General features: G+C 37.1%; 1 protein-coding gene across 1 annotated transcript in view; it reads right to left on the bottom strand.

Moving 5' to 3' along the window:
• Positions 1–413: 413 nt before the first annotated feature.
• NRG3 (neuregulin 3) overlaps positions 414–26,420 on the bottom strand; it is a 413,505-nt gene continuing 387,498 nt past the window's right edge. The window contains 4 exon segments of the mRNA XM_086616693.1: positions 414–921; positions 6,681–6,851; positions 14,087–14,214; positions 22,516–22,642. Of these exon segments, the coding sequence (XP_086472819.1) occupies positions 414–921; positions 6,681–6,851; positions 14,087–14,214; positions 22,516–22,642 (934 nt within the window).

The raw sequence follows: 26,420 nt of genomic DNA, 5'->3' as shown, positions 1-26,420 counted from the left end.
AGGACTTGCTCCCCAGGGTCTGAATCCCTGGCCAGCAGCTCACTGCAGTGCAGCCCTGAAACCAGAAATGAATCTAAGAATGGTCTTGGCCTTTACTGAAAAAAAGATGCATAGCCTAAGCCTTCGGATAGGCGAACGGGACCGTGATAAAATGCTCTGTAACTGAAACTGCACGTGTAATCCTGCCTAGAAAGCACCTGATGTACGCTTCATCCCTCCTGGAACTTTTCCCTTAAAAAAATATTTTGTTAAAAAACACTATGATATGAGGGCGATTGACTATTTGGTTTCTTCTAAGTAGATGCTCTTAAATTAATGCATATAAATAATTTGTATTTAATTTCCTCCCTTCCTGTTTAGCAAAGCATCAAATGCACAGATCTCGTTTCCCCTCCCACAACCCCCACACAAAGTCACTTGGTCAGTACCGAGTCTCTTTGCGTTTCGCTTTTTAAGACAAATTGTGCCTCTCGCTCTGACTTGGCCATGGGGCTCATGGGCAGAAAGGCCGTGTTCTCGCTCGCGCTGCTCTCTGCTTCTACGCTCGCCAGTTCATAGTCCTCCGACCGCCTCGCGTCCGTCAGAATCCGAATCTGCTCCTGCACAGTTTCTAGCAATATTTTCACTTCGTGTTGTTCTGCTATAAGACAATTACTGACTGGGGAACTCACATTGACAAGTTCAGCTGAATAGGAGTTTTTGCACCATTTGATGCCTGTTACTTCAGAAACATTCTGCATTTGCATGCAGGCTTCGTCCAAGCCCACAGACGGGATGATGGGAACGGAGTTGGCCCTTGAAGATGAATAGCCGACCAAGTCCTTCTGATCCACATTATTAAAATAAGGAGTTGTCTCTCTTGAAGGCAGTTGCATATTTATTGAAGTATTCTGAGGAGTTTTTAAACCACTGGATGAATACCTGGAAAGAGTAAAAAGAAGTTTTTGTTGTACATCAAGCGGTCAGGTGCAGCCAGCAGCAGGAACACTGTTTGAGCTTCAATGAGCTGTGCTGAAAAGATACATTCCACTTTTCCCTCACACTGGGAGCACTTGGTAATAGTGTGGCCCTAGGGAAAACAATAGACTCTGGAGACCTGGTTTTGATTCTCACATTTGCCAGTGGCAAACCACTGCTTTTCTCTCCAGTCTCATTTTGCCCACCAGTATACGAGAATAACTACCGTTATTTTAAAAAATATTTCAGGAGTTATACTGTATTATCAATTTGCTTTGAAATTAAATTTGAAATTCCATTCCTATGTTCCTAACTGGGGACACGGATTGACGCTTTCTTCAACATCGGAACTCTCAATGTCAAATAGCTATTTTAGGAACACGCTTTAAAAAGGTGCAGGAAAAAAGAACTTTTACAAAACATGGTTGTGTAGCCTTTATTTACATAGAAATGATTGTGCTCCCTTTCAAACAAGGAGAGCATCTAAGTGCAGTGTACCTCTGAAAAACATGTCTTTTTTTCAATAGCCCATACTCCCAATGTTGGCCTGATTTGTTTTCTTAGATCTCATCTGGAAATAGAGCTAATACATTGGGCTTGAGCAAATGTCTGTGTTTTCCTGATATTGTAATCCTGTGCTTAAAAAAAAAAAAAATCCTTTATCCTCCATTAATACACATCATAGCATGATTTTATTTATTGTGAGGCAACTTTGGTGAATTTGTATCAACATTTCCATTTTGTTTCAAAGCCAAATTCATTATTCTGATCAGAAAGTGTTTCTGTTTACAGGAAATACTTAAAAACCAGAAATAGAAAGTATACCAAATATAAAATAAAGGAAACAATGGAAAAAAAAAAAAAAAAGATGTTTCCCATCTGAGAAGTAGTATTACTAGAAATGTGGTGCTCTAAGAGTTACTACCTCTACTAGTCATGATTGCCAAGGACCACAGACATCACCTCAGTACCGGAACGTATTTTATTTATAGTCAGCTTTGTGATCATATCACTATTTAATAAGGTGAGCTAATGGTGAAGTCTAATATGTTTTATCCATGGACAAGGAAAGCAACATTTAGATCTCGTGTGGAAGCAGGTGCTTTCAGCTCTGACTTGAACGGTATTTTCCGGAAAGCTGCTTAAGCCTGCTGGACTTCACTAGGGATCTCCTTCTACTCATACGTGCCTTGCTGCTTTTTGGCATTAGCAGAAAGAGAACTAAGGAAAAGAACGTGGATTGTGTGAAACAGCCATAACCCAACATTAGCTCACAATGATAATTAACTGGAAAGGCTTCCTTTGGCCCCATCTTCCTGGTGAGCTGTCAGACAGGAGGAGATATCTTTAGGCTCATTTCCAGCAGAGCGTTGCTGACTTGTAATTAACTCATCTATGGTGGCACCGTGTTTGTACAACTGCTTGACACATTAACCTGTACACGTGCACACATGCAGTTCCGTGCAGCCCCTGTACGAAAACTCTCCAGGCTTTCCCAGAAATCCAGAAAATGCAGCTGGGAGCTCTGTGATAAGGAGGAGATGTTGTGATCTTTGCTGTTATCTGATGGAAAGAGATACTGCCTTGGGAAGTGGGACCCAGGGGAACAATACAGCAAGCGGCTTTTTTGGATACGTGCACAAACTTCTTGTACACGCTATCCAGCTGCATTTATGCTTTACATCTGAGCCAGCTGACACTCAGCTTTTAGTTAATTACATTTGCACTATGCTTAGGCATACTTGTAGCCATTTATGGAGGGGCTTTGTAGAACAGTTTTCAAGAATCAGTATGAATGAAATACTGATCAGGGATATTATTCCCGAAAGAGCACAATAAAAAAAAAAAAAAAAAAAAAGAAAACAAAACAGTGCAGACCTTTGGGTTGTGCCCATTCTTGTTTCCTTTGCTTATTATATAATTGTTCAAACGACTATAGCTGGAGAGATCGCATCAGTTGCATTATTCCCTTTTTTGGTAATTCGGGCCCTAAATATATTCTGGGCTGCACCCTGAAAACAAAGGGAGTGAATGTTTTTAATGAATTTCACATGCAATGGATATATTATATGGATGATATACAAGCAAAAACAAGAAAATACTGAATTAAAATGGTTTTGGTGAGAAAACAGTAACATTTGCCAATTCCATAATAGAGAAAAATAATTGGCAGCAACAATAACATGTAACGCAATGCCTGGCATATTTCCATAATATTTTTGAAGTACAGATAGACACACCAATTTTATGCCGGAATTACATGCTTCTGCCCTGTGCTCACAAAGCTTTCAAAGGAGGACTGAGGTTGAATTAAAGCACGTATACTGTGTCCAATAGGCAAGGTATTAAACTAGCAGGGATATTACATCTAAACCATATGAGACTCAGCTTTTGGTTAATTACAAACTTATCCGTGCTTCTACTTGTGATACCATACTGCTGCTGTTTTCAATAGACTGAGACATAGACTTATAATTGCAGAATCTTAATTACATTTGCCTATAATTAACTTTCCCAGAACTATAGTTCCTCCTAAGATATATGTTTTTTTCTAATCTAAAAATTATTTTGTCTGAATAAATTCATTCATGTGCATGTATTTCAAAGTGCAGCTCTCTCTCCATCCTCTTCCTAAAACCAAGTGAAAAAAAAGAAACGTAAACATTTATAAACATGCAACAGTAATTATGTTATACTCATACAGAGTTTGTCTAAACCGAAGAATGAAACTGAATGAAGCACAATAATTTTACTGCTCCCTTAAAATAGATACTGAAGAACGACAGAAGGGATTGGAACTTAAAATACAAAATCGTTTTTATTTAGCATAGTACCAATAGCTTTGCTATAAGCCCTACTGCTATAGGTGCTCAGTATATGAGCCTGACAACAAGGTCCATTACGATGAATGGGAGTCATTCCAGTGGCATTACCAGGCTTTGGTTCAGCCTTATAAGCACATGCGTCTATACATACACACCCCATTTCCTACCTGCAAATATGATACATTGGGTGTTGTATACATAAACACGTTTATATCTGTATTTGTACGCATTCACAGGCTATAAGGCACTGCTTTTAACACTTCGTGCCCTGTAACACAAAGAGCTGTCACTGAAAGCATGCGATCAAACCACTGTCCGCTGAACTGCACGTAAACATGTGACACCCTCAGGGACTCCAGTCGGTTTCTGAAATGTGACTGGCATGGAGATAGTTTTGTTTTCTTTAAGCTCCTCATTTCAGGCAGGTTTTTCTACTCCTTGAGTAGTAGCATAATAATTAAAAAGCTGCATTTGACTCAAACTCTGCAAATATTAGATCCTGTTGCAAATAATGAGATCTGGTGCTTCTTGAAGGCAGCAAAAGCTTTCTTCTCAATGTGGGACAGGAAGAGGAGCACCTTGACACAACTAGACAAAAACTGATCAGGTAAATTAGCCTCTTTTCTATCAAATATAAACATAGAAAATCTGACTAAACTTCAGCCAGAGCTGCTGATGGATGAACTTCAGAAGGCTCACAGAATTAGGGAGATAAACAACTTTCATTTGTGCATCCCTATAGGGAAAGATGGAGGTGAAAAGGGAGAAAAAAAAGGAGCGTAACCTCTGCAGGGGACAAGGGAACTTTTCATTTGGGCTGGAAAGCTAATGAGAACACTTACACTATGAAACTAGCAGATATTTAGACGGTAAAAAGCCATCTGATTTTAGAGAAACCTCTTCCTAAGTTAGAAGAATTCCACATAAAGTAGAATTAGTGAATTATTTTTTATTTTTGTTTATAGATAAAATGCATATTTCTATTTTGGTTGAAGAGCTCACTTCATTGCTGCAACACAAAATAACTTGCAAAGTTTGTTATACTCTTAAAAGACTTCATTTTCATAACAACCATCATCAGTAAAACACTGTAATAAAATAAGATCAAAGAATTGCTTTGGTTTTCATATCCAACACTGACATTTTAGAAATTCATTTCCATGGATACTAGTTAAAGCCTTTTATTATCGTATTTGTGATAAACAGAGGCTGCTGTGACTCCCTGCCACAACATCACCTGTTGATGCACTCAGAGGACTCCTTCAGATAAAGGTCCCTTTGTTAGCGTGGATATTAGGAAGGTCTAATTCTACAAACATTCCTAACGCACCAAATATGGACAAAGTGCTTTAGTGGATGGAGGCCAGAAGGGGTCTGGTCCAAATATCAACATTTTGCAGAACTGCAAATTTAAAATACAGGCCAGTACAAAACGATACTTGTAATACCACACACTGATTTCCTAGAGAAGAGTTAATACAACCACACACAAGACAGTTTTTCCGTTCTCTACCTCATTTCTCAAACTAGAAGGAGGCTAGAGCACTCTCCAAGAGCTCGTGTTACAAGGCGCAGCCATTGAAGAGGGAGGCTGTTAGCCCACCTCTTTCAGGAAGGGTTGCAGAGTCACAATTTTCATAAGGAATTATACACACGTTATTATACAAATGAACAATAATATATTTACTGCAAGAAGTAATAAACAAGTTTATCCTTAGAAGAAGCAAATATGAGACAAATCTGTACTTTTAAAGTCTCCAGACACCCAAACCTTTTTCCACTTTTCTTTCTCCCTTCCTAGGTAAGCCCTGTTCTTGGGCTGTCTTTCCTAATTATTGTGGCCAATTTTGTTAGGTAGATTCAGCTATAAAACATTTAGTGAGCCAAATCCCCCTCTCACAGAGTACCCTAGACCGGGCAATCATGCTGCAGGTTGGAAAGCTGGTGTGCAACAACACACAGGTGTAATGACGCTTACTCCTGGTCAGCACTTGTGGCTGTTATTTCCCAGGAGGTCAGAGTGGATAGTGATAACAGCTCCTTTCTTCCCTGAAGGAAAATTAAACACGCAGGTGACCTCAGTTCTGCACTTCATAAAGCCGGTTCCGATACCAAAACGTACAGCTGCCTTCTTGCAGTGTAACTGTTCACTTCGCCACATAGACTTACATGTGTTCAAATGGAACTGGTGTAGTTTTATTTCGTTCCAGATATCACTCCTAGTTTTACATATAATAGGTTTGTAGCAATTCTGGAAAGTCTTTGGAAATCTATAGGGATATGTAAATATGATGCAAACTACCTCAGCATTTGCAAAAGACTTCAAAGGCAGCTATAGGTGCTCAGGAGCACTTCTAAAATTCAGACTTTATGTACAGCTGGAGCTCACATTCAATATTCTAATAAGCTGAATTAAAAAAGGAAAAATATTGGATTCTTTGTGCATTTTCAAAGACAAACCTGCGTGATTGGTCTTCAGTCTACAGCAAACACACTTCGCAATGTACATAGATTTATTTTAAAAACCCATGAAAGTTGGACTTCTGAATTATCGTCTCTTATTTGCCCAGTGCTCATGGAAGAAAAAAACGCTATGCAAAAGTTACTAGAACATCACGGCACCGCTAGAAAAAGCATCAAAGAGTAACATTGCCAATCACTTACAGTTTGTTCTAATCACTCCTTCTACAGCCTTTGAAAGGCTTAGAAAGAGCAGTTAGCCAAATAAAAACATGTTACCTTCAAAAAGCCAGTATGCTGTTTTCTGCTCTCAGTTCTATAAACCCTGGATCCACAGTACACTACAACAAAGTTCGAAGGACTGTAATGGCAAAGTATATTAACCACATAACAGCAGCCACTCACAAATTGGCTCACTTCAGTTACGTTGTTACTTACCCATGACAAGGTATTGTGTCCTGGTCTGTGATCCTTGACTCTTCTAGCTGTTGATATGCTGGTCCTGTAATTCCATTGAACCTACCCCGAGGTAAGGGAGGAGTCCTCCGAAAGGCATTTCTATGTAGCATCCCACTTTTTTGTCCTGGGCTGCAGCATGAAGAGAGACTTCTAGGAACAACATCGAGAGTACAGTAAGAATTATCACAGCTAAAGTGTAAACTTCTGCAAAGTAAAGATTCAGGATTACTAACGCATGTATTACTGTTTTCCTAAACTTTGCTGTGGTGGTCTATGACGTCAGTAGAAATTCTCTATGGAAACATAATACTATAATCCACAGTTAGCTGCTGTTTAAGCCATATTTAATACATCACCTCTCTTCCGGGACTGAAAATAATTGCCCGGTATATTAAACGTTTTCTTGTACGTGATGAAGGATGCTTCTTTTTTCCCATGCTGCATACCATAATCCTGCTATATAGAGTTGACTCCTCAGACAGCATAAACAAACAGCACAGCTCCATTATACCTACAGCTGAGCTCAAAATCAGATCTTAAATTGAGAGCCTATTATAGCATCTTATCAGCCTAAGAGGTGCTGCTTTCTGACGCAATATCACTAAAGTGGGAAAAAAATATAGGTGAAGAATATAAGTGAAGCTTATGAACTGCAGCTTGAAGAAATAATCCGTGACACAAGTTTCCTCCATGTTGAACAAGATTTCTTTTCTATATTGTTTTATATACAGGTTATTTTCTTGTTTATATGCTTTGATAAATACTGTGTTGTTTTTTTTATCTGACAAAACAAACTTGAATATGATAAAAACAAGTAACAGTTTTCCGTTTATTTTAGAAAATTGCTTTTGTAAACATTTTTGTAGTGTTTTGGAAGGAGAATGGATTTTTTCCATTCCGTGCAGGAATTAAAAGTTACCTAGAATTCATAGTTTTGTTATATTAACCATACATTCAGCTGTTGCTAATGCAAAAACAAGGAACACAAAATGAACAGGTCACAGTACTGAATGGTGTGACTGGCTATTCATTTTCCAGCTACTCCTATGTTTCTTGACATCTCCTAGGTCTCAGAAATGCATGTGTATTACCTAATATTCTGTCACATCATTAATGATATTTAATATAGGTTTTGTAGATGCATTTGGTCACATGAATAATTTCAACTTTTGATACAACTCAGCTATGCAAAAGACTTTTGATAAGTTTCCTTTTCTTTTCCTATTCTAATGTGACTTAAAAGCAATCTCCATTTTATACCTAGTGGGAACTTTATTTACTGTTAGGGCCGCATCTACTCCCAAAGCAATTTTTGCTTGGACCAAGTATTTTGGACAAATTCTCTTGGAGCGTACATTTCCATTAAAACCAGCCTTTTCTCCCCAAAGTCAAAACATAAGAAATAAATTCAACAGTCTCTATCCTACTGCTCAGGCTAGCAGTGTTCTGTCACGGTCTCCACTCTGTTCTCTTCCACACTTTTACTTTCCTGGTGCTTTTTAATTGAAAAGATCAATAACCCATAGCAATAGCACTCCCTCAAGGATTTTTGATGCTTCCTTAAATAGATTTTTTTCCTTAGCTATTAAGAAGGCTGCAAAAGACTTTTTAAAAAAACTGAATTCTGAAGGCTGAGTTAAAGCTGTGAGTTCCCGTTCAGATTCTGTAAAATAATGCTGCCACATCACAAAACAATTGACAATTTCTGTTCAGGAGAGTCTGCGATTGTTACAGGAAGGGATCTTAAAAGATGCAGCTGAATGAATAATTTGTGATGGATAATGAATTTCAGAGGTTTCTATTGATTGCAGTATATTCATCAAGGTACTACAAAAGTCAACAAACTGATTAACTTAACAGACTTCAGACTGATTACAAATATTTGAAACTATAAATGCATTGTTTAATTGTGGCTGATTTCATGCCTTTGTACATCTTCCTAGCTGGATGAGAGCACATAGTCTCTCACCTGATAACATGCACATGCAAATTCACCAAAGTTCTGCATTTGTAATAGACATAATTGCAACACGTACAGGTATATCTGAGATAATTGGTGTAAACAAAGATGCGTATAAATGACATATGTGGACTTCCTCCAACTTGCACTGAAACTCTTGTTCTATATCTAACTGCTAAAGGTGCGTGGGCTGGTGAGACTGAAGGGACCTGGCACATGCCAACATCATCCTGCAATCATGGCAGCTCCAGCACTGATGGAGCTTAAGAAAATGATTTGTTGCTAATGTGAGGTTCTTATGCTTTCAGCATTTCTGACAGAAAAAACAGAGGGGAAAATGAACAAAAAACATTTGTGGTCATGGACAAGACAAATTCACTACGAAGGTACAGGAAATATTTACAGCCACCGCAGCTGCAAGCTGCAGGATAATGCTCATTTCTTGAAGCACCAAAGACAAGATAGTTACAATTTTTGTTAAAAGTTCTATGAAAAAGTAACTCCAGCATAATGAAGTTTTTCCTTTTTCACAAAACTGCTATGAATGTCAGCATACTCTTCCTCCAAAAACGCTAATACAGTCCCTCTCAGGCTTCTGCTCTATTGCTCACATGAAGTGTTCCTCTCTCTGAGGAAACAATGCCTTTTGGATTCCTTCAGGGAATTTATCCTCCTTTAGCCACCATTATGATTTCTTCCTCCATGTACTCCAGTCTAACTGGGTAAAAGAAACCAGCCCACGTAATTGAGCTGTTCAACAAAACAGATCAATAAGGAAAGCTGTAGCAGATACGTCTTTAAAATCTATTAATCAATTACTCTATAGTAACAAAAATCAGAATATGCTTGAACTGGTTCACAAGTAGTGCACAAATCAGGAAGAAATATAGTTCTGTTGAATTAATGGTTTGAAAGAAGTAGGTCAACCATATCTAAAGTTAATTAAGAACTCGGGATTCATTGTTGAAAATCATTTTGTGTGAAAATTTTCTTTAGGTTGAGCAACCGAGCGAAAACAAAGTCTGTTTCAGCAGGTGGAGTCTTCTCTTCCCAAGGCACATGCACAACTCCCAAGTGCAATGAGCCATGTTCATGAAGAGGAGACTTGCACTGAATTTACAGTAACTCTGGGAATCCTCCTGTACTACTTTTTAGTTAATTACTAAACAAAAATGATTGTACCTCACGTTAGGAACACATTCAGAAATAAATTTGTCAAGATGAACATGAAAAGCCTTAACAAAAGGATGACAATTAAAGTGTTGAAACTTTAGATGACATTCCAGTCCTTCCTTTCTTGTTTTATAAGCATAATGGAGTTACAGAAATAGTGCTTATAAACATGGTTGTTTGTATTTCTATTTTACTTATTCTTTCCCCCTTTTTCCACAATTGTAATTCATGAAAAGAAAGATGAAAAATTGAAGGAGGAAGGAAAGCTCTAAAATTCCTTGTAAATAATCTGGCTCTGTACCTGCAAAAACTATACAGAGGTGTATTATATTACATACTATATTATCTACCGATTAGGAGATGCAAACATTTGAAAACATGGGTTTGGTTCCTGCAAGACAGAAACAGTAAATATATATCCCAGTGACAGAGCTAGCTGCCAGACAGAAAGTGCCTTCTGATGCTCCCTTGGAGCCACATTTTTAGGCTATGTTAGACAATCTACTGCTAACATTTGTACAGATCAACTATTCAGACTTTCAATCAATTTTCAGTTTGAATAAAAAGGATCTGTTATACCTGAGAACATAAACATCTCTCAGTAAATACCATGCAACAATAACAATGCTGTATCACAAAGCCCTTTTGTCAGACTGTTTACACCTGTTGGAGCCCATGCTATAGATGGCTCCCCAAAGGGAGAAAGTTAACATAACGTTTCAGACTTCAACAAAGCTGTACATGATTAAAGGAATACCAAGATTGTAAGGAAATTATTAGGCCAAAAAAGCTGTGGAATAAGAGAACCGAACTTAGCAGTTTTATCCCTTTTTTCTCTATAGCATTCTGTATCCTAAGCATTTAAACACTGCTCTTTCCTGTGCCTTTGCAAAGTAGTCATGTACTGTCTCAGTATGTCTCAGGCCTTTCATACATATTCCCATTCTACCTTCATCCTCAAATAATCATCCTAACTGAAAAATTAAATATATTCATTCAGGATTGCCCTAACAGCTTCATATATTATTGCTGTCCTACCATCAGCTTGCCTTCTTCCAGTATAGTGGTCCTCATCTTTAGACAGCAGGAACAATTGATTGCTTTCAGTATTATGAGTAATTCTTAACTCTCAATGATTCCTGGAAATGTTTGCTTCAAGCATGACTTCTTGCCCTCTGTGATATAGCTTGTTTTATTCCCCTACACCTCATTCCTTTTAGGCATTCTCTTTAGTAAATTTCTCAAGAAAACTATGTTTTTCCCTTGGGATAACATCAAATTCCTTACGCTTTCTCCCTTCCAGAGGAGGCTCCTCTGCCTTTATATTCTTAGTTGCTTTAGTTTATCAATACTCGTTCTTTGAAATTCAATAGCCTTAATTACAGAGTAACTTTAATTTACTCTACCTTTTAACTGAATCAATTATATTGGGAGCATAAAGAGTAAAATGCTTACTATATAAAAAAAATAGTTTTACCATGCTTTTCATAGTGTTAAAAATTCATTAAAAATGCAAACACAGATTATTTTAAATTTTAGAGTAAATTTATCCTATTTTGGCATTTCTGTAAAGAAATACAACTGCTCTAGGCTGAAAGCCTCTGCATTTGGCTTTCATCATGGTTTTCTCAGAAATGAATCCCTCTAAAATCAATGATGACTGAATCAATGAATGAAAGTCAGAATGACTAATTACCAAGAAAAATGCTATTCAAAGGGATCACAGCTCAATCCCATAATTAACAAAACTCTAATTTGTTTCTATCTGTTAGAAATTAAGACAGTATAGGTTTTCTTCTTACAAAAACCAACAGATAATCCGAGATGAATTTTTAAGTGTGTTGTATACTTTACAGGAAGTTTACTAATAAACGCATTTGTTACTTTCCAGCTCTGACACTACTAAGAGTTGGTTTACATATGCAAGCAGATGATGTAAAATTCTTCTACCCTAATAACAGTACATAATACAGGTAAAATATTGCAGGAGTAGGATTCAGTGAAAGTTCAAGTTTTCTATTCAATCTCTGCAGTAATTTTTTGCATACAGCTAACGTTGGTGGAGTCAGAAAATTGCTATTACGTAGTAATCTGAGTGAAATAACTAGGTGATCTCTATCAGTGAAATTTCAGCAACTGCAAATAAATCCCCACCTTGATAGTCTTAGTGCCAGGCTGAAATTTTATTGGTTTTAGAAACTGGAAACAGACAGCTCCTGATTTTAAGAAATAACCATCCATTCCTTAAGTGCCCTTGAAAATACCAGCAGGGAAAACAGGTCTGGATGCAGAACAAAATATTTCCATAATAAGCAGAAACAAACCAATAATATAGTTTAACAACAGCATAAACCTGCAGGGCGGCTGTAATTTTTCCAGGCTCATGTCAGGTTTGGAATGGAATGAAGGAATGTTTAGGACAAGATGTATCCCGGTAAAAAAAGAAATTTTTTCCTCCTTTGGCCACATTTGACCATTTGGCTGCATTGAACACTATTTACAAACTAAAGAAACTGAGTAAATTAGGAAGCTGTCATGTGATGTATAAATTAAAGACAGTCTTATAAGTCTTAAATGTTCAACTCTGTTGTATATTTTATAAAGCAAGGGCCTTGTATAATAAATCATAAGTTATAAAACTACAAAAAGAATTCTTTATAAATTAAGCTAGTCAGTCATTCCACATCTTAAAACAATTTTGAAGCAAAGACTCTTAAGATAGTCTGGTGCTTGACATCTGCAGATAAGATGACTGTTGGGGCTTTTGAGGTTTGTTTTTGGGTTTGTTTTGTTTTTTCCTGGGAAAGAGATTTTGTGTGCAAAGGTGCTAAAATGAGCAATCCGGGATTCTGCAATAGTTCACTGTAAATTCAGTGTGGCTTATTCTGTAATTTCTCTATGGAAAACAGGGAGTCTAGAGAGTCATTCAGCTTTCATTTTAAGTGACGTCCATAAATAGAAGAAATAGTTTCGGTCTTTAGTTTATTTCTGCATTTTTAAGCTTAGGTAATGTCATGGTACAGTATCTAAATCACTTCAAACTTGGATACTGCAATCATGTTATTAAAGGTAAGGGAATGTCACTGTGTTTTTCTGAACTTCATCTTTTGACTAAATGGAGATAAAATTCCCCCCTGAACTTCAGTGGAAAGCATTCTAGGCAACAGTTCCATAGTTCACCTATGTTCAGTAAAAGTATTAAGCATAATTTGAAAATCTCTGTGTAATAAAGAATAAGCCCTAAGAAATGAATATGACATGACAGGTGGCATTATTTTTTCATGCCATATTAAAGACTTAAGTAAGGTAAAAGTAGATAGGACCCAAATATCCCTTCCTGGTTCATATGCTGCACTTTGGTAAGTTAAGTAAATAATTCATTCAAAAGAGAAGGAACATGTAGCTGACTGGGGAACTGCAATGAAAATGCACCAAGTAATACAGAAGCTAGCTTGTAACCTTATGCAATCCCAGACTTTTTTTTTTTTGTAATTTAAAAAATTTACCCTTTTAATAAGTAAGTCTTCCCCTCCAGCTTATCTAGCTAAAAAAATTTTGAACTCATTTTTCTCAGTTTTTTTTTCTCAGTATGCTCTGGACACAGCCATTCCACCAACACTATTGCTTATATCAAACACGAGTTTGGTTTCTAGTCCTGTAATGAAGCATCTGCACTCTTTTTGTTCCAAAAAGGCTATAAGCAGAATTCTAACCCAAGTGCCATCCAGTGATGGGTGACTTTCCTCTTTTTTTCTTCTTGGAAACAACCATCTGAACTTTTTAAAGACTTGTTTTCAAAGGCCACTCTGTGTTCATAAGTAAGTCATTATTCATTTCAAGTATTATTTGTTTAAAGAAACAGTAAGAAAGGCTGGAAGTTTGCAACTCTGTCCTTCTGCAGCAAATGAGTCATTAACTTAATGAATATTGATAAGGAAAGTCTTGTTTTTAATAGTTTCTTGAACTACAATTGTTTCATTCACTAGTCTGTGTCTACAGCTTGGATGGTGTCTTTAAATGCTTCCTCCAGGACTTTACAAAGTGCAGATAAAGTCCGTGAGCATTGTTATTGCCTTTTATGTCTGCAGCTAGGAAAGTGCTCAGATATCTGCCCAATGACTTGGCTGAGGCTCTGTTGGTACAATATTATTCAGCATCTCTCCTAGTCACAATAATCCTGCATGTGTATTGCCAGATCAATGACATCCCTTGGCAGCCTGTCAAATCTCCCATCAGACAGCCATTTGCTTACCTGTGTTGCTTGATGGGCTGGGTTCCTCTGTCAGGAGACAAGGCCTCTGGGAAAGACTGAGGGCCTGAAAAACTAGACTCCATAACTTTGTCCAGAACAGGCCCAGGATGCCTATCTCCTTTTGAATACTGTGGCACAGAGATGAAAATTAATCAATACACAAAAGGCAAAGTACGTCATTGATGGTATTCAATCAGAATTTGTATCAGAGCGGGGTAAGAAGCGTACTAATACATTTTTAAATTAAAATTAGGCATTGCAATTAATACATTCATTCACTGTTGTTGACGTGGTGTCAACGCCGTGGAAGGCGTCAGCACTCATTATCTCCATTACCTTCTCCACATCGAAATGCTGATATCTGCATTAGTAGCAAAATTACTCACTGATCTGCCCATAATGAAAGGGAACACTGGTCCCTTTGACTAAAAGCCTGATTTTGTGGCTGTCCATGCAGAGACTGAGATCACGAAACACATCTCAGAGGATGGTCGGCACCTTGAGTCCTTTGGTCATTTCAGTCGAACACTGCTTTTATCAGCATGCATAACTATGAAAACCAAACTGAAACATCATTCGTATCATCAGATAAGTAAGAAAAATATTTTAATGTTATCTGTAGAGCTGTACATCCATTCTGAACAAGTCTGGAACTTTTGACCTGAGAATATCTGTGCTAGTAAGAACAGTGTAAACATAATTCTTCTTGTGACAGTTGTAGGGGTAAAGTCTCTGGGCACATAGTGAGGCACAAAGGTGTGTCACTCACACATAGTGAGACACAAAGGTCAGTAAAGCAGACACTGGACATGAACAAGAACAGATTTTTTTCTTCTTCTTGCTTTGTGATTCAACTGCAAATTCTGCAAAAACTATCTGATCCTGAATGGAGCCAGAAAGTCAAAGTATAAAAAAAAGGTGCATTTTGGTTTGGAAAAAGAATCAACGTTGTTAGTGGTTACTGGGCAATATCTCAGAGATATGAGAGGTTAACCCACGTTTCCACTCAGGGATGAAAAATACTGCACTTTGTAGATTCTTTTATGTTGCATTACAACGACCTGCACTAAAACTAATTAGTCTATTTTTCTTTAATCCATTTCTTTTTGTATTGAGTTTGTATTTTTAGTACTATACGCCTAGATATCCATGTTATCTTTACAATAAACTGACATTGTGGAAGCTACTACATGACTAAATATTTTAGAAAGAAAATACAAATTAAAATAATAACAATGATATTAAAAAAAAAAATCACAGTAGTAGAAAATACCATGCTATGACACAATAGCATAAACATTAGCAGAGAAGATAGTAAGATTTCTGTCACAGTACAGTTCTACTTCATCATTATTTTGTTGTCTAACAAAAGACCAATAACTCCTTAAAAATACAGAATTATTTTCCGACTCTCAATTATTCTTATCTACATTTCCCCAGACTTCAGCAAAATCAAAAAGGAAAGTCATACAAGATTACTCTCTTAAAATGGGTTACATATAATTTTGGTCCATCTATTCAGACTTCTTATGACAGATTTCTACAGATAAAGTAACAGATCTTTAAATTTTTCTCCAATGCTCTTCTCTCTCTTTTGTGTGAAGCACCCACATAAACAGGGCCAAAATCAATGCTCGCATACTCTGGAAGACAAAGCTATGAGAGTAACAATATGCAAAATGTTGCCATATGCATGAAGTAAACACAACTGAAATAATAAGAAAAAACATATTCCACTCTTATTTCTTTTGGTTACCATGATCTTAGCTGTCACTTGCAAATGTTATAGCTAAAATATTCAGACAGAATACGATTTTTTAAGGTACTCATGTCTGTGAAGGTTTTAAACTTTAATAGTTATCCTGTCAGCTGCAGAAATTAAACTGTCTTTGATTTCTGACCTGAATAAATCAGTTTGAGCAATGTAAAGAATCAGTTGTTAGTGTCAGGAAGCTACTTCTGTCCTTTCTTGTGTTTGTTCATGACACTACATTGAAGGTCCGAATGGCTTATAAGACCATGAGTATGAAGTGACTCATGAAGGGTAATTACAGAAAAAAGCTGTGCCTTGTGCTGCATCCATTGTTAAGGTGGATGTAGGCTGGAGCGATGGTATACAGTCTTTCCTCATCATAACGAAGGAAACCAGGACCCCCAGAAGCTGCTCTTATGCTGACTAGCAGACTACGCTGAAGGTCTAACACCCAGCACCACCCAGACACAGCTTAGAAAGCATATTTTTCCCCTCTAACTGTACATTTCTTTTATGCCATTTTCAGGTACACTACTTACCAATTACCATAACAGCCGTAACATTAATTACAATGAAAACATGTATCACAATTTAAATTGAGGGTGTGAATATACAGAGAATTTGAACAATTGAACTTATTTGGATGTATCACATTACTTATACATTTTAATAGTTTTAAACATAGTTGGGTTTATTCTCCTTTAGCTTAACCACAAGCACCACATCCCTTCTCTGAGATCATCTCTGGAGAAAAATATCTTCAAATTTCTGTGATAAGTTTACAGCAGTATCAGCTGGTGCCCCCAGAAGTACAGTATAGGATTGCTCCCCATCCGTATCCCAGCAGAGCCCATCCTGCTGCTTCCATAGCCCAGTTCTTACCTGGGCTGTGCTCTGCAGAGCCCTCTGACTGTTGTGAGCTGCTGAACACTCAGTCATGATGGAGAATAAGCTGTGAAACACTTTCAAAGGACTGTACTAGTAGGTTGAAAACATCACTGAAAACTTATCTGTATCATTTCAGTTTTTATGGTTTTATTGTCTTCTTGCTTAATTATTTGTGCTTGTTTGAGCAATTACTGAGAAACGCTGATGCATAGGGCTAAATAAATTAAAGAATAATGACAGCATTTAAAATAAACCATTTTGCAAATTTTCAATTTTTCACAGTTTCAAGGAGAAAGTAATCTGCTATGTCCAATTACTCAACTCTTTGGCAATAAAATTCCACCCCCTGCTAGTTTATGCTGAGTGAATCTGCAAAGGCAGCTGAGCCAGGAGACAGAAATCAACCACTGCCACTGACCTAGTGCATGACTGTGAGCACATAATTCCCCTGCTCCGTGCTTTGTATTCTTTATTCTAAAAGGTAGGATCCATGCATTAGAAATGCCACGCAAATGCTACAGAATAGCTTGACACTGTTGTCCTAGTGTTATGCAAATCAAAACATCCATCCCTCTCCCTGGCTTTTCTTAGTTCTTCCTCCTCAATGATTTTCCCAAAATAGTAATAATAAAAAATCCAGAAACTCATGTGGCATTGGAAGAGAGGTGATGTGGGGATCTCATTTCAAAAAGGACTGAGAAGGCAGAGGGACCAGCTTTAAATTACATTCAGAGAGGGTGCCTCAAGTAGGTGAAGAGTTGATGATTTTCTGGATGGGCTGACCTTCCACAAAAACCCTGTCAGGTGGCGTATTTAACGTCCTTACAGCTGTTCCCATATGCCCATATAGTTTTGTTGCCAACACTAGCTCTAGACAGAGGCCAGTAAACTCAAGTTTGTCTCTTCTGGCAGTTCCTCCAAAGCAGTCATGCGATATAGAAATGGGAAATTTGCTCTTGATCTTAACTGATTAATCACATCGTAACTCAGGCAAAACCACACAGAAATCTTTTAAAAGATTTGAGTTCTCTGCTGCTTAACATATATTAATTGCATTTCTATCACAGGGACTAAAACCAGTTTGTTTACTACTACTATCAACAAAAGGCAACAAGACACAAAAAGCGCATTTTTTCCTCTTGTTTTAAGAACAACAGAAACCTGGAGCTCATGATTGCAAGCTATTAGAAAAAAGCCTAGTGAAAAGTGAAACCACACACTACAGCATGAAAAGCACATTAACCACCTCAGAGGGAAAGTGACGGGGAATTAATAGATCCACTTAGTACCATGGGAGAAGGTATTAAAATCCACAAGGGTGAAAATGGCCACTTTAAACAACCATGACAACTCTTAGAATCCCTAAAGGAATGGCAAGGCTTCAGCTGCATTTTTTTTTCTTTTTTCTCTGCATGACATATTTGTTATGAGATGATAAGTTATGAGAATTTAAAGAACCCTGTAGTCAAGCTGGAAAAAGGAGCTATTAAACAGGAGTACGATTAAGACTCATGAAAACCGGTGAACTACAGAAAAACAGAGGAGGGCCAAAGGACCTCCTCTTGCCTCTTGCATGGTGCATGAGGGTGCCCAGAGCACTCATCTTGCTAAGAGGGGCAGCTGAGAATGATAATTTACTTCCTTTTGCCTATGAGGACATCAAACTGTTTGCTGCAGTCTTGTGGAGATTGTTTGTTAAATACCTCTTGAAGATAATATAATCTTTTTGAGAAGGGGTAGGTATCCTAGAAAGTCCTAAGTTTCATGTCTTAGGTGAAATAAATCTGAATTTCCTGTGTACCTCAAAGATCCTGCATTAAAAACTGGCACATCTATCTCTTCCTGACTGAAGAATTACAGCAAGATGACTAGTGCATTAGTATCCAAATCCAAGATGCTGGAAAACCTAGCAAGAAATTAAGTGTGTTGCTTCCAGAATATTTGGGAAAAGCAGTGGACTTGAAGGACATCCATGAGAAATACTAGGAGCTGTGTTACAACAGTTATTTATGACTCCTGCTTATAGTATACAGTATATTTCATCTAATATTTATCTCAAACTAAAAAATGGAATCAATACCGAGAGAAATAGACTCGGCATAGGTGAACACAATTACCAGCTATCAGCAGCAAGAGTTCAGAGAGAACACAGCTGTCCTGATAAAATCTAACCCTTTTTTTTACTTTACAGAATCACAACTGAGCAGAGGAAGGATGTAGAGGAGATGTAATACACTGAAGTGTGGGAAGGAAACGTATATGATACTTCAAAATATTGTCAATGCAAACAAAAAGCTTTATTCTCTGCAATAGAGCAAGTGTCAGGGAGGCATCCATGTCTTAACTTAAAACACCTAAACTCTCCTTGTGTTCTTCCTCAGCCTCAGGGTTTGCCAAGGGAGGTGCTGGGATGTAGCCATTCTTCCTTGCTTGTGTTTACCCTGCTGATCAGAGAGGGCAAAAATCCCAAAGAGAGCATCTTCTCGAAGGAAGGGAATTCTAAAAAGCCTACATTTTTCAGTTGGCCAGCTCCATATTTTCTGGATATCCTGTTGCTTAACTTGAATACTCACATTTGAAAGAGCAATCCTGCCATATGGATGTATAATGAACTCGGGTGAATGTCCAACATTTCAAATCTATTTCTTAAACGCTGCCTTTCGAAATAAGGATTGCTGCAAGATAACCTGTAGTCTAGGATGCAGCAGGAGAATTCCGATACAAATGGAGAGTGTTCTAAAAGCAAACATTCAGAGCTTTTAACCCCACATCGAGGTTCTCATAGTAACACTACTGTAAAGAAGCTTTAATTTGCAGAGAGGTGGGATATCATGGGGACCGAGGTCTGGAGTCCTTTTCTTTTCCTTCTGCAGTATGCAAACAGCTGCAGTATAATGACTTAGGCTAGAATAAAATGTGATTTTGTAATTAATTTTTATAGTTGGTTCAAAAATGAAATGTGTGTTTTTTCTGTTAACAGCAATTTTGATATATTCACATGGCTTCTCTCATTTAAAAAAAGACTCAAAATTGGCTTTGAAAATAAGTAATGAAAAATATTTTTTTTCCTAAAGTTCCGGCAAGGATAAAGGGGGGGAAAAAAGGAATGATAAGGAGAAAAACTACTTCACTGAGACTGGTCAAGCTCTTTACAGTCACAAACCACTTGAAACACTGTCTGCTATACCCTGGGTCTTGGGAAATAAGTAAAACCTATTTCTAGAGCAACATAGCACTTGGAAAGATCTGTGCATCCTTTACTAAATGTAGCAACCTCTGAGTCAAAATGTGATGGCTCTTACAGAACAGACATTAGAACAGTTGCCAAGAATAAGAACCCTTATGCAACTATTCTCAGGTCTACACTAATGTGTTCTCTACAGAAGAAAAAAAATGCAGAGTGAGAAACCCGAAAGCATCATCACCAGGTCCATTCAAAACAGGCAGGAGAAAAATAGGGAGAATCTTCTAAGGAAAGAGAGAAAGGTGACACACAAGCAAGACAGATTTCCCATATAAGATGAGAACTTGGAGTAGGAAAAGAAACAGCTTCCAGGATAACACAAACCAAAACGCCAGACTGGAAGAGTAGTCTCCAGAAAATAACCACCTTAATTTACTTACATTTCCTTATTGGCTCCTAGAAATGATCTAAAATTTCTCCCATACCTATATGGTGGGAGCTGCAGATGGGAATTGCAGAGAGATGGCACCCAGGCAGTAACCGGCTAGAAGACAGCAGCCCAGATGCAGAAGTGAGTGGTGGCAGCGCTCTCCTCCCCACACCACTGCCCTGTCCCTTTCCCACCCAGCAGACACACCCAGGGCAGATCTCTGGTCTCTGATGGGGAGCCACTCAGCCATTTCTACAAAATACCGTTCTAAAGTTCCTTTCTGCTGCCTCGCCATACCCCCTGCCCTTCTTTATCCCCTCCAATCTGCCAAGTTTTGTAAATATTTCATGAACTGCCTGCATGCATTCCTGCACTAAAATCTTGCTAACAATAGAAACCATTATTACCCTGCACTGTTACGCTACATCCTGCACAAGGTCATTTTGTTTTTCTTTCTTAGCCTCTTTGCTCCCAAAGGGAAAATGCATTAATGGCAAGGAGAAAACAGCTGCCTGCAAGCAGCCACAAGAACAAGAAAATGGTGTGTTAATTACCAGAACTGATAATGCCAGTCTGAACAGCATTAAAAGCTGAAAAGCAAATTTGGATTAAAATAATACAGAATAATAACGGTTTTCAACCTCTAATATCTGGAATCTACAAACTGTTACTTCAGCCATTATGGCTATTATTATGGCAAAAGAAAAAGTCTTAAATAAAGCTTGTTGATGTGTTTGTCAGCTGCTCAGAAGACATCAAATAGTTCATCATGATGATAGGTTGACAAAATATTGCACTAAATTACAGTGAGAAAAAAAGCAAAGAACATATTCTTAGTGTTAACCAAGGCCTACTTTATACGTTAGAACAAAAGGATCACAAAAGCTCTTTACAATTTTACCTTTTGTTGCCATCATTACCACCCAACAACACTCTCAAAGGCTTTTTTAGGGGCTAGAAGTAATACATGACTGAATCAACTGAAACAAAGAATTACATGCACTTCCCTAAACTTTATGTCGATCTAGTGGAGCTATCTTCCTTCTTGAAACAGCATATTTTTCCTGAACCACAAAGCATATCATGACCACAATAGTGCTCCTATAAAATAAAACTTTTAGTGAACATAAGCAATGCTCTGACAACTCCTCTGTCATAGCATGGAGGCTCTGCTTACTCTGAATTGGTTAAAACGGCTTGTACTTATTTCTACATTAATTCGACGTAAACCAGGAGTCAAAACATCTATGGCTGAGTGGGCATGAGTGCTCACTTTTGCCAAACTCCCACTATTTTGATGGAATCTGGCAAATAAGGTAGTTGGCCCTTTAAGTAAAGCTAAGATACTTTTTTTTGGAAAGAGTAAACATTTAGAAAGGTCTCAATACATCTTTTATGAATTCCTATTGCAAGCAGGATCCCTCTCAGTTCCAAAGACTTTGTTCAAAATAAGACAGCACTAAATATGTATGACACATTTATTTAAATGACAATTTATAAATTGGCTTAAATAAATTGGTCATCTTCAAGTTCCTTGTTTCAAATACACTTTATATATTGCATGATTGAGGGATTGTATTTGCTTACATATAACTATACACAGAAAATGACTAAATAAACTTCAAATTTAGTTTGAGTAAACTAATCTCCTTCTGGCATCAAAAATCCATTTAGCTCAAGACCCAGGAAAATGAGACCACCTGTACAGTCTTCCCCTGTGCATTAGTTTACATATGTAAACTTAGGTTTAGATTTTGAATTTACTCTGAATTAACTGTGACAAATCTCTACATTTTTTCATGCAAATTCATTAATTATTGGAAGACTTGAAATCATTTAAGATCAAGGACCTTCACTTCACATATGAACCATACATATGAGGTAAGGTATTGCCAGAAACCGTAACAGTGATGTCCACTGCTGGATGCGGAGCCAGAGGGCTCAGCTAGGTCTATTACATGAACAAAATGTACCAAGATCTATTGAAATAACTTTAGAAAAAAATTCCTGCTTGGGTGTTTTCCATTACAGGCCCTGATAGAAAACATTTTATGGAAGAGGTGAGAATTCTTGTTTCCAGTGCTCAGATGCTAATAGCAACATGGCGATGTGCTGCCATCAGCAGCAGGAACTCAGCCAGGCTATTAAGTGGTGTAGCTGGCAGGATTACTTACATTTTGCAGCTGGACTCGGCTTTGTGCCATACACTCTGACTTTGCCATCATGCTGGAAGCATTTAGGCTGTAGGTTTTCCTATTCTGTGTTTCTTTCAGCTGCTCATGAATTTGCTTTGTTTGTTTCCTGCAGAGAGAAATAAAATTCATGTAAGAAAGAATTCGCTTGATCTTCTACTACAGCCGTGGTATTTTTATAGCCATGGTTCCCTTTGTTCAAAACTTCACTGTATTAGATTAACCAGCTGAGCTAATTCACTAGTGTCTGATATTTCAATGCAGTGGTCATTTTCTGGTGAGGCTTAAGAAAGGGAAAAAAGAGCTGTTCTGTTTAAAATATCTTCTATTATCAGAAGAAGAATATTCTATTATTATAATAGCATGCTAGTCGTTTTAGTGCAGAATTTTGTAAGATCATCTATTACATATTTAACAATAGTTTGCAAGTAGGCCTGAATATTAAAAAAGCATTTTGCTCTGATTTGGAACAAAGATTTTGGCAAATACAGCAGGCAATAGCCCCTTTTGGCTATAAAAAGTGTTGAAGAAGCAAAGATTTCTGCTAGTAGCTGATTAGACAACCTATAATCCAGTATCTTGTATAGACCAGCTTTTGCTTACATGCTTAAACCTGGAAAAAACCCATCATTACAGTATCGGAAGCTGTGTTTTTGACATCTTATACTATGATCTACTATGTCAGAGCTAAGAATACCACTAGATGAATCACTTGCAATATTCAGGAGGTCACTTGCAATATATTTAAGGTTTTTTGTTAGTTTCCATTCTTTTTATAAGCTACATTGTCTATCAGTTTTAAATGGTCATGAGAAATAATTCCACAATACTATTTTAATTCTTTCTTTCCTTCCTTCCCTTCTTCCTTTTTCTCCCTAGCAGATGCATCTCCAGCAGCGAACCTACAAAGACCCTGGTAACTGCACAGTAGGGTCAAGGACTCGTCAGCAGCACTTCATTATGCCACCAGCAGCTTTTGGACAGCAATTGATACGGAGCCAAATTTCAGAAGCAAGTGATTTCAGGAAAGTATCGATAATAAATAAAGGAAATATAGTCTTTCTATACTGAAATTTGAAATTTTAGCAAAGAAGATTCAACAACATTTTGAAAAATTTCTGCAAGCCTTGTGACACCACCAAGTTTGATAGCATCTTACTTGACTCAGGCCACTGATTTTGACACTGAATGAAGTATTAAGTAATTTTAACTTCTTTCAGTTGAGTCTGTGTCTAGCGTGGAAAAGTGTAAGAAACCAGAGGAAAATTACTTAAGTTGTCAAGGAGGAGGTAACTGTGAGAAAAGACAAGTTTCCTCAATATGGAATATATTATATATACTATTCCATTTTATTACTATAGTTTTTAATATATTAAAATAAAAATATGGGGTTTCCTCTGCCTTTGAATCCTGATTCAGCACTGCACAATTTAAGCATCTGCTTAAATTCAACAAGCTGTAAGTACCTGCTTAGAAGTAGGTATTTGTTATAGCACATTTCCTGAATATAGGTCATAAACTAAAATAAATCTTGGACTCTATAAGTACCTCTTATGCTTTCTATTTACATCTTATTTTGAAACAGCATGGCAAATGAAAAAAGAATGAATTTACGTTGTATGCATGTTACAAATATGAATGGCATGTTTTGAGTACATTACGAGCTCATAATTAGTAAGACTTATGAATATGGTGGGTGAGGAAATAATTTCTCAAGCAGAACAACTTTTTAAACTTTCAAAATTCTTCCTTAGCCAAAACAATTTGTAAAGTTAATATCAGAATAATCTGAATAGATGCATAATCTGAAGGATTATAGTATCAGATTAAATTAATTAGTTGATTCTGAAACTTTTCTTTAAAAAACAGTTTCTGAAATCTACTCATTTTGAAATCAATGAAATTGAATAATTTGTAAAACGTCAAAGTAAACTCTTTAACTTCTTATAAAATTCCAGGGGGAATTCATAAAAGCAACTCCAGAGTTTGTATGAATAATTATTTTCTGACCAGCTAAATTACATACACTGAGGAAATAAGCAACATATATCTATATGTCCTACTGGAAAGCCAGCCACTTGTATGTTGGTCTCCATAATGATTATGGAACATTTGGTCTTTTTTGACGACTGTTTTTGAGTGGAGACTTGATATAAAGTCTAAACAATGACAGTGAAACACAATGACAGCATCAGACTTTAGGAATCTCTCCTAATCATACAATGTTCTCAGCATTTAACCAGGAAAACAACAAAACAAATTATAAATTTTTTGAACTTTAATTTAGAAAGTTTATTTAGAAAAACTGAATGTAGAGTTTTTTTCTGTATCTATAAACACACGTAAGTAAACTGGAATATTCAGCTTCACTGTTGATTTACATTTGATTACAATTGAGATTCCCAAAGGTAAATTTACTGAGGAAAGCAATCTAATAATTAATTTCCTTTTATGTTCATACGACCTAACATTAATATTAGGTTTATGCATATTCATTTTGCTGAACTATAGGATGAACAGTTATAAAACTAGAAAATATTAATAATTCAAAGTTACTTACGGATTAATATATTTATTTTATAATTTTTGTTTTCAAAACAAATGGGCTTTATGTGTTCTGCTGTAGAGATATTTGGCAATAAAGTGTTGTTACTTCAGCAAGAAATAAAGTCACTAGTCATCTATAAAAGTCTAAGCCAGAAAGAGCAGTCCATTACTGTACTCTCCCTCTGATGCTAACACTTAGAGCACTTTCTTGATTACCCTAAAAGGAATAATTGGAAGGATATGGTGTTTAATTATAGTTCTAAAGTTCCTCAGATTGAATTTGTTTCAAAGAAGGACTTCTAATTTAATGGTGCAAAGGAAGTGGTATTTCTAGCAGCAGGTATTATACAATTGTCAGACTAAGAATGTCAGAGTCATTATCTTCATGGAAACTTTTTTCTTAAAGGGTGCACCATTCAGAGTTTCTGTAGCTGTTAGGAATATTCTAAATTTTTCATCCATCAAATTAAACCCAAGGATTATCCCCAATGCAGAAGGAATGCTTTGATAACTCTTAAGCATGATCAAGATACATCTGCCTGAAGAAGAAGCCCCTGAATATCTGTTGACTAAAACCTAACATGGTATAAGGGTTGAAGCACTTTAAATTTGTTGGGTTTTATACCCCTAAGACATTGGCCAATGTCACAGTTGTGATACTGTTTTAAGTGGCCCCTATGCAATCCAGTCTAGACACTGTCATTTACTTTTTGGACAGTTTGCAAGATCGAGCCACAGCCAGGGAGTCAGGGATTGATTAGTATCTTACCATTACTATGTTTCATATATTTTATAAGACCTCTTGACTGAACTGAAGGTGCTCATCTTCTCATTACTCTTCAAACTTCAGTTCCCAGAATCTGGCACACTTCAACTCTTCCCAGTAACTCTTAACTATCATATTTATAATGCAGATAAAAAACGAAACCCAACACCCCCACCTTCTGCTGAGATATGAAGCACTATTGTCCTGTGAGTTCATCTTTGAATCGTTATTTCTACTCATTATTTTTAGACACAGCTCTCCCCACCACCTCATAAAAGTCATGGTATTTGGAAGGCTGCTCCAACTCAGCTCTCCACCACTCTTTACAACAGTGCAAAACCAAGAGTGACACAGCTGAATACCAGAGGGACATTTTATTTACGCTATGCTCAGTTGTTGACTGCATGTTCTTCCAACTGACAATCCCATTCTGCCTTTTCTGGATCTCTCTTCACCAAAAAAAAAACCCAAGCCTTTCCAGGAAGAAGAGGAACATCTTATTCTCTCTTTCTTTCTTCTGCAGATCTAAAATGCATAACGCTATTTCTAATGCAGTGGCAAACTGGCTGTCTCA

Source organism: Tauraco erythrolophus, chromosome 9, assembly GCF_009769465.1.
Source record: "Tauraco erythrolophus isolate bTauEry1 chromosome 9, bTauEry1.pri, whole genome shotgun sequence".
In the NCBI taxonomy this organism is placed as follows: Eukaryota; Metazoa; Chordata; class Aves; order Musophagiformes; family Musophagidae; genus Tauraco; species Tauraco erythrolophus.
This window is presented reverse-complemented; position numbering and strand designations above follow the sequence as displayed.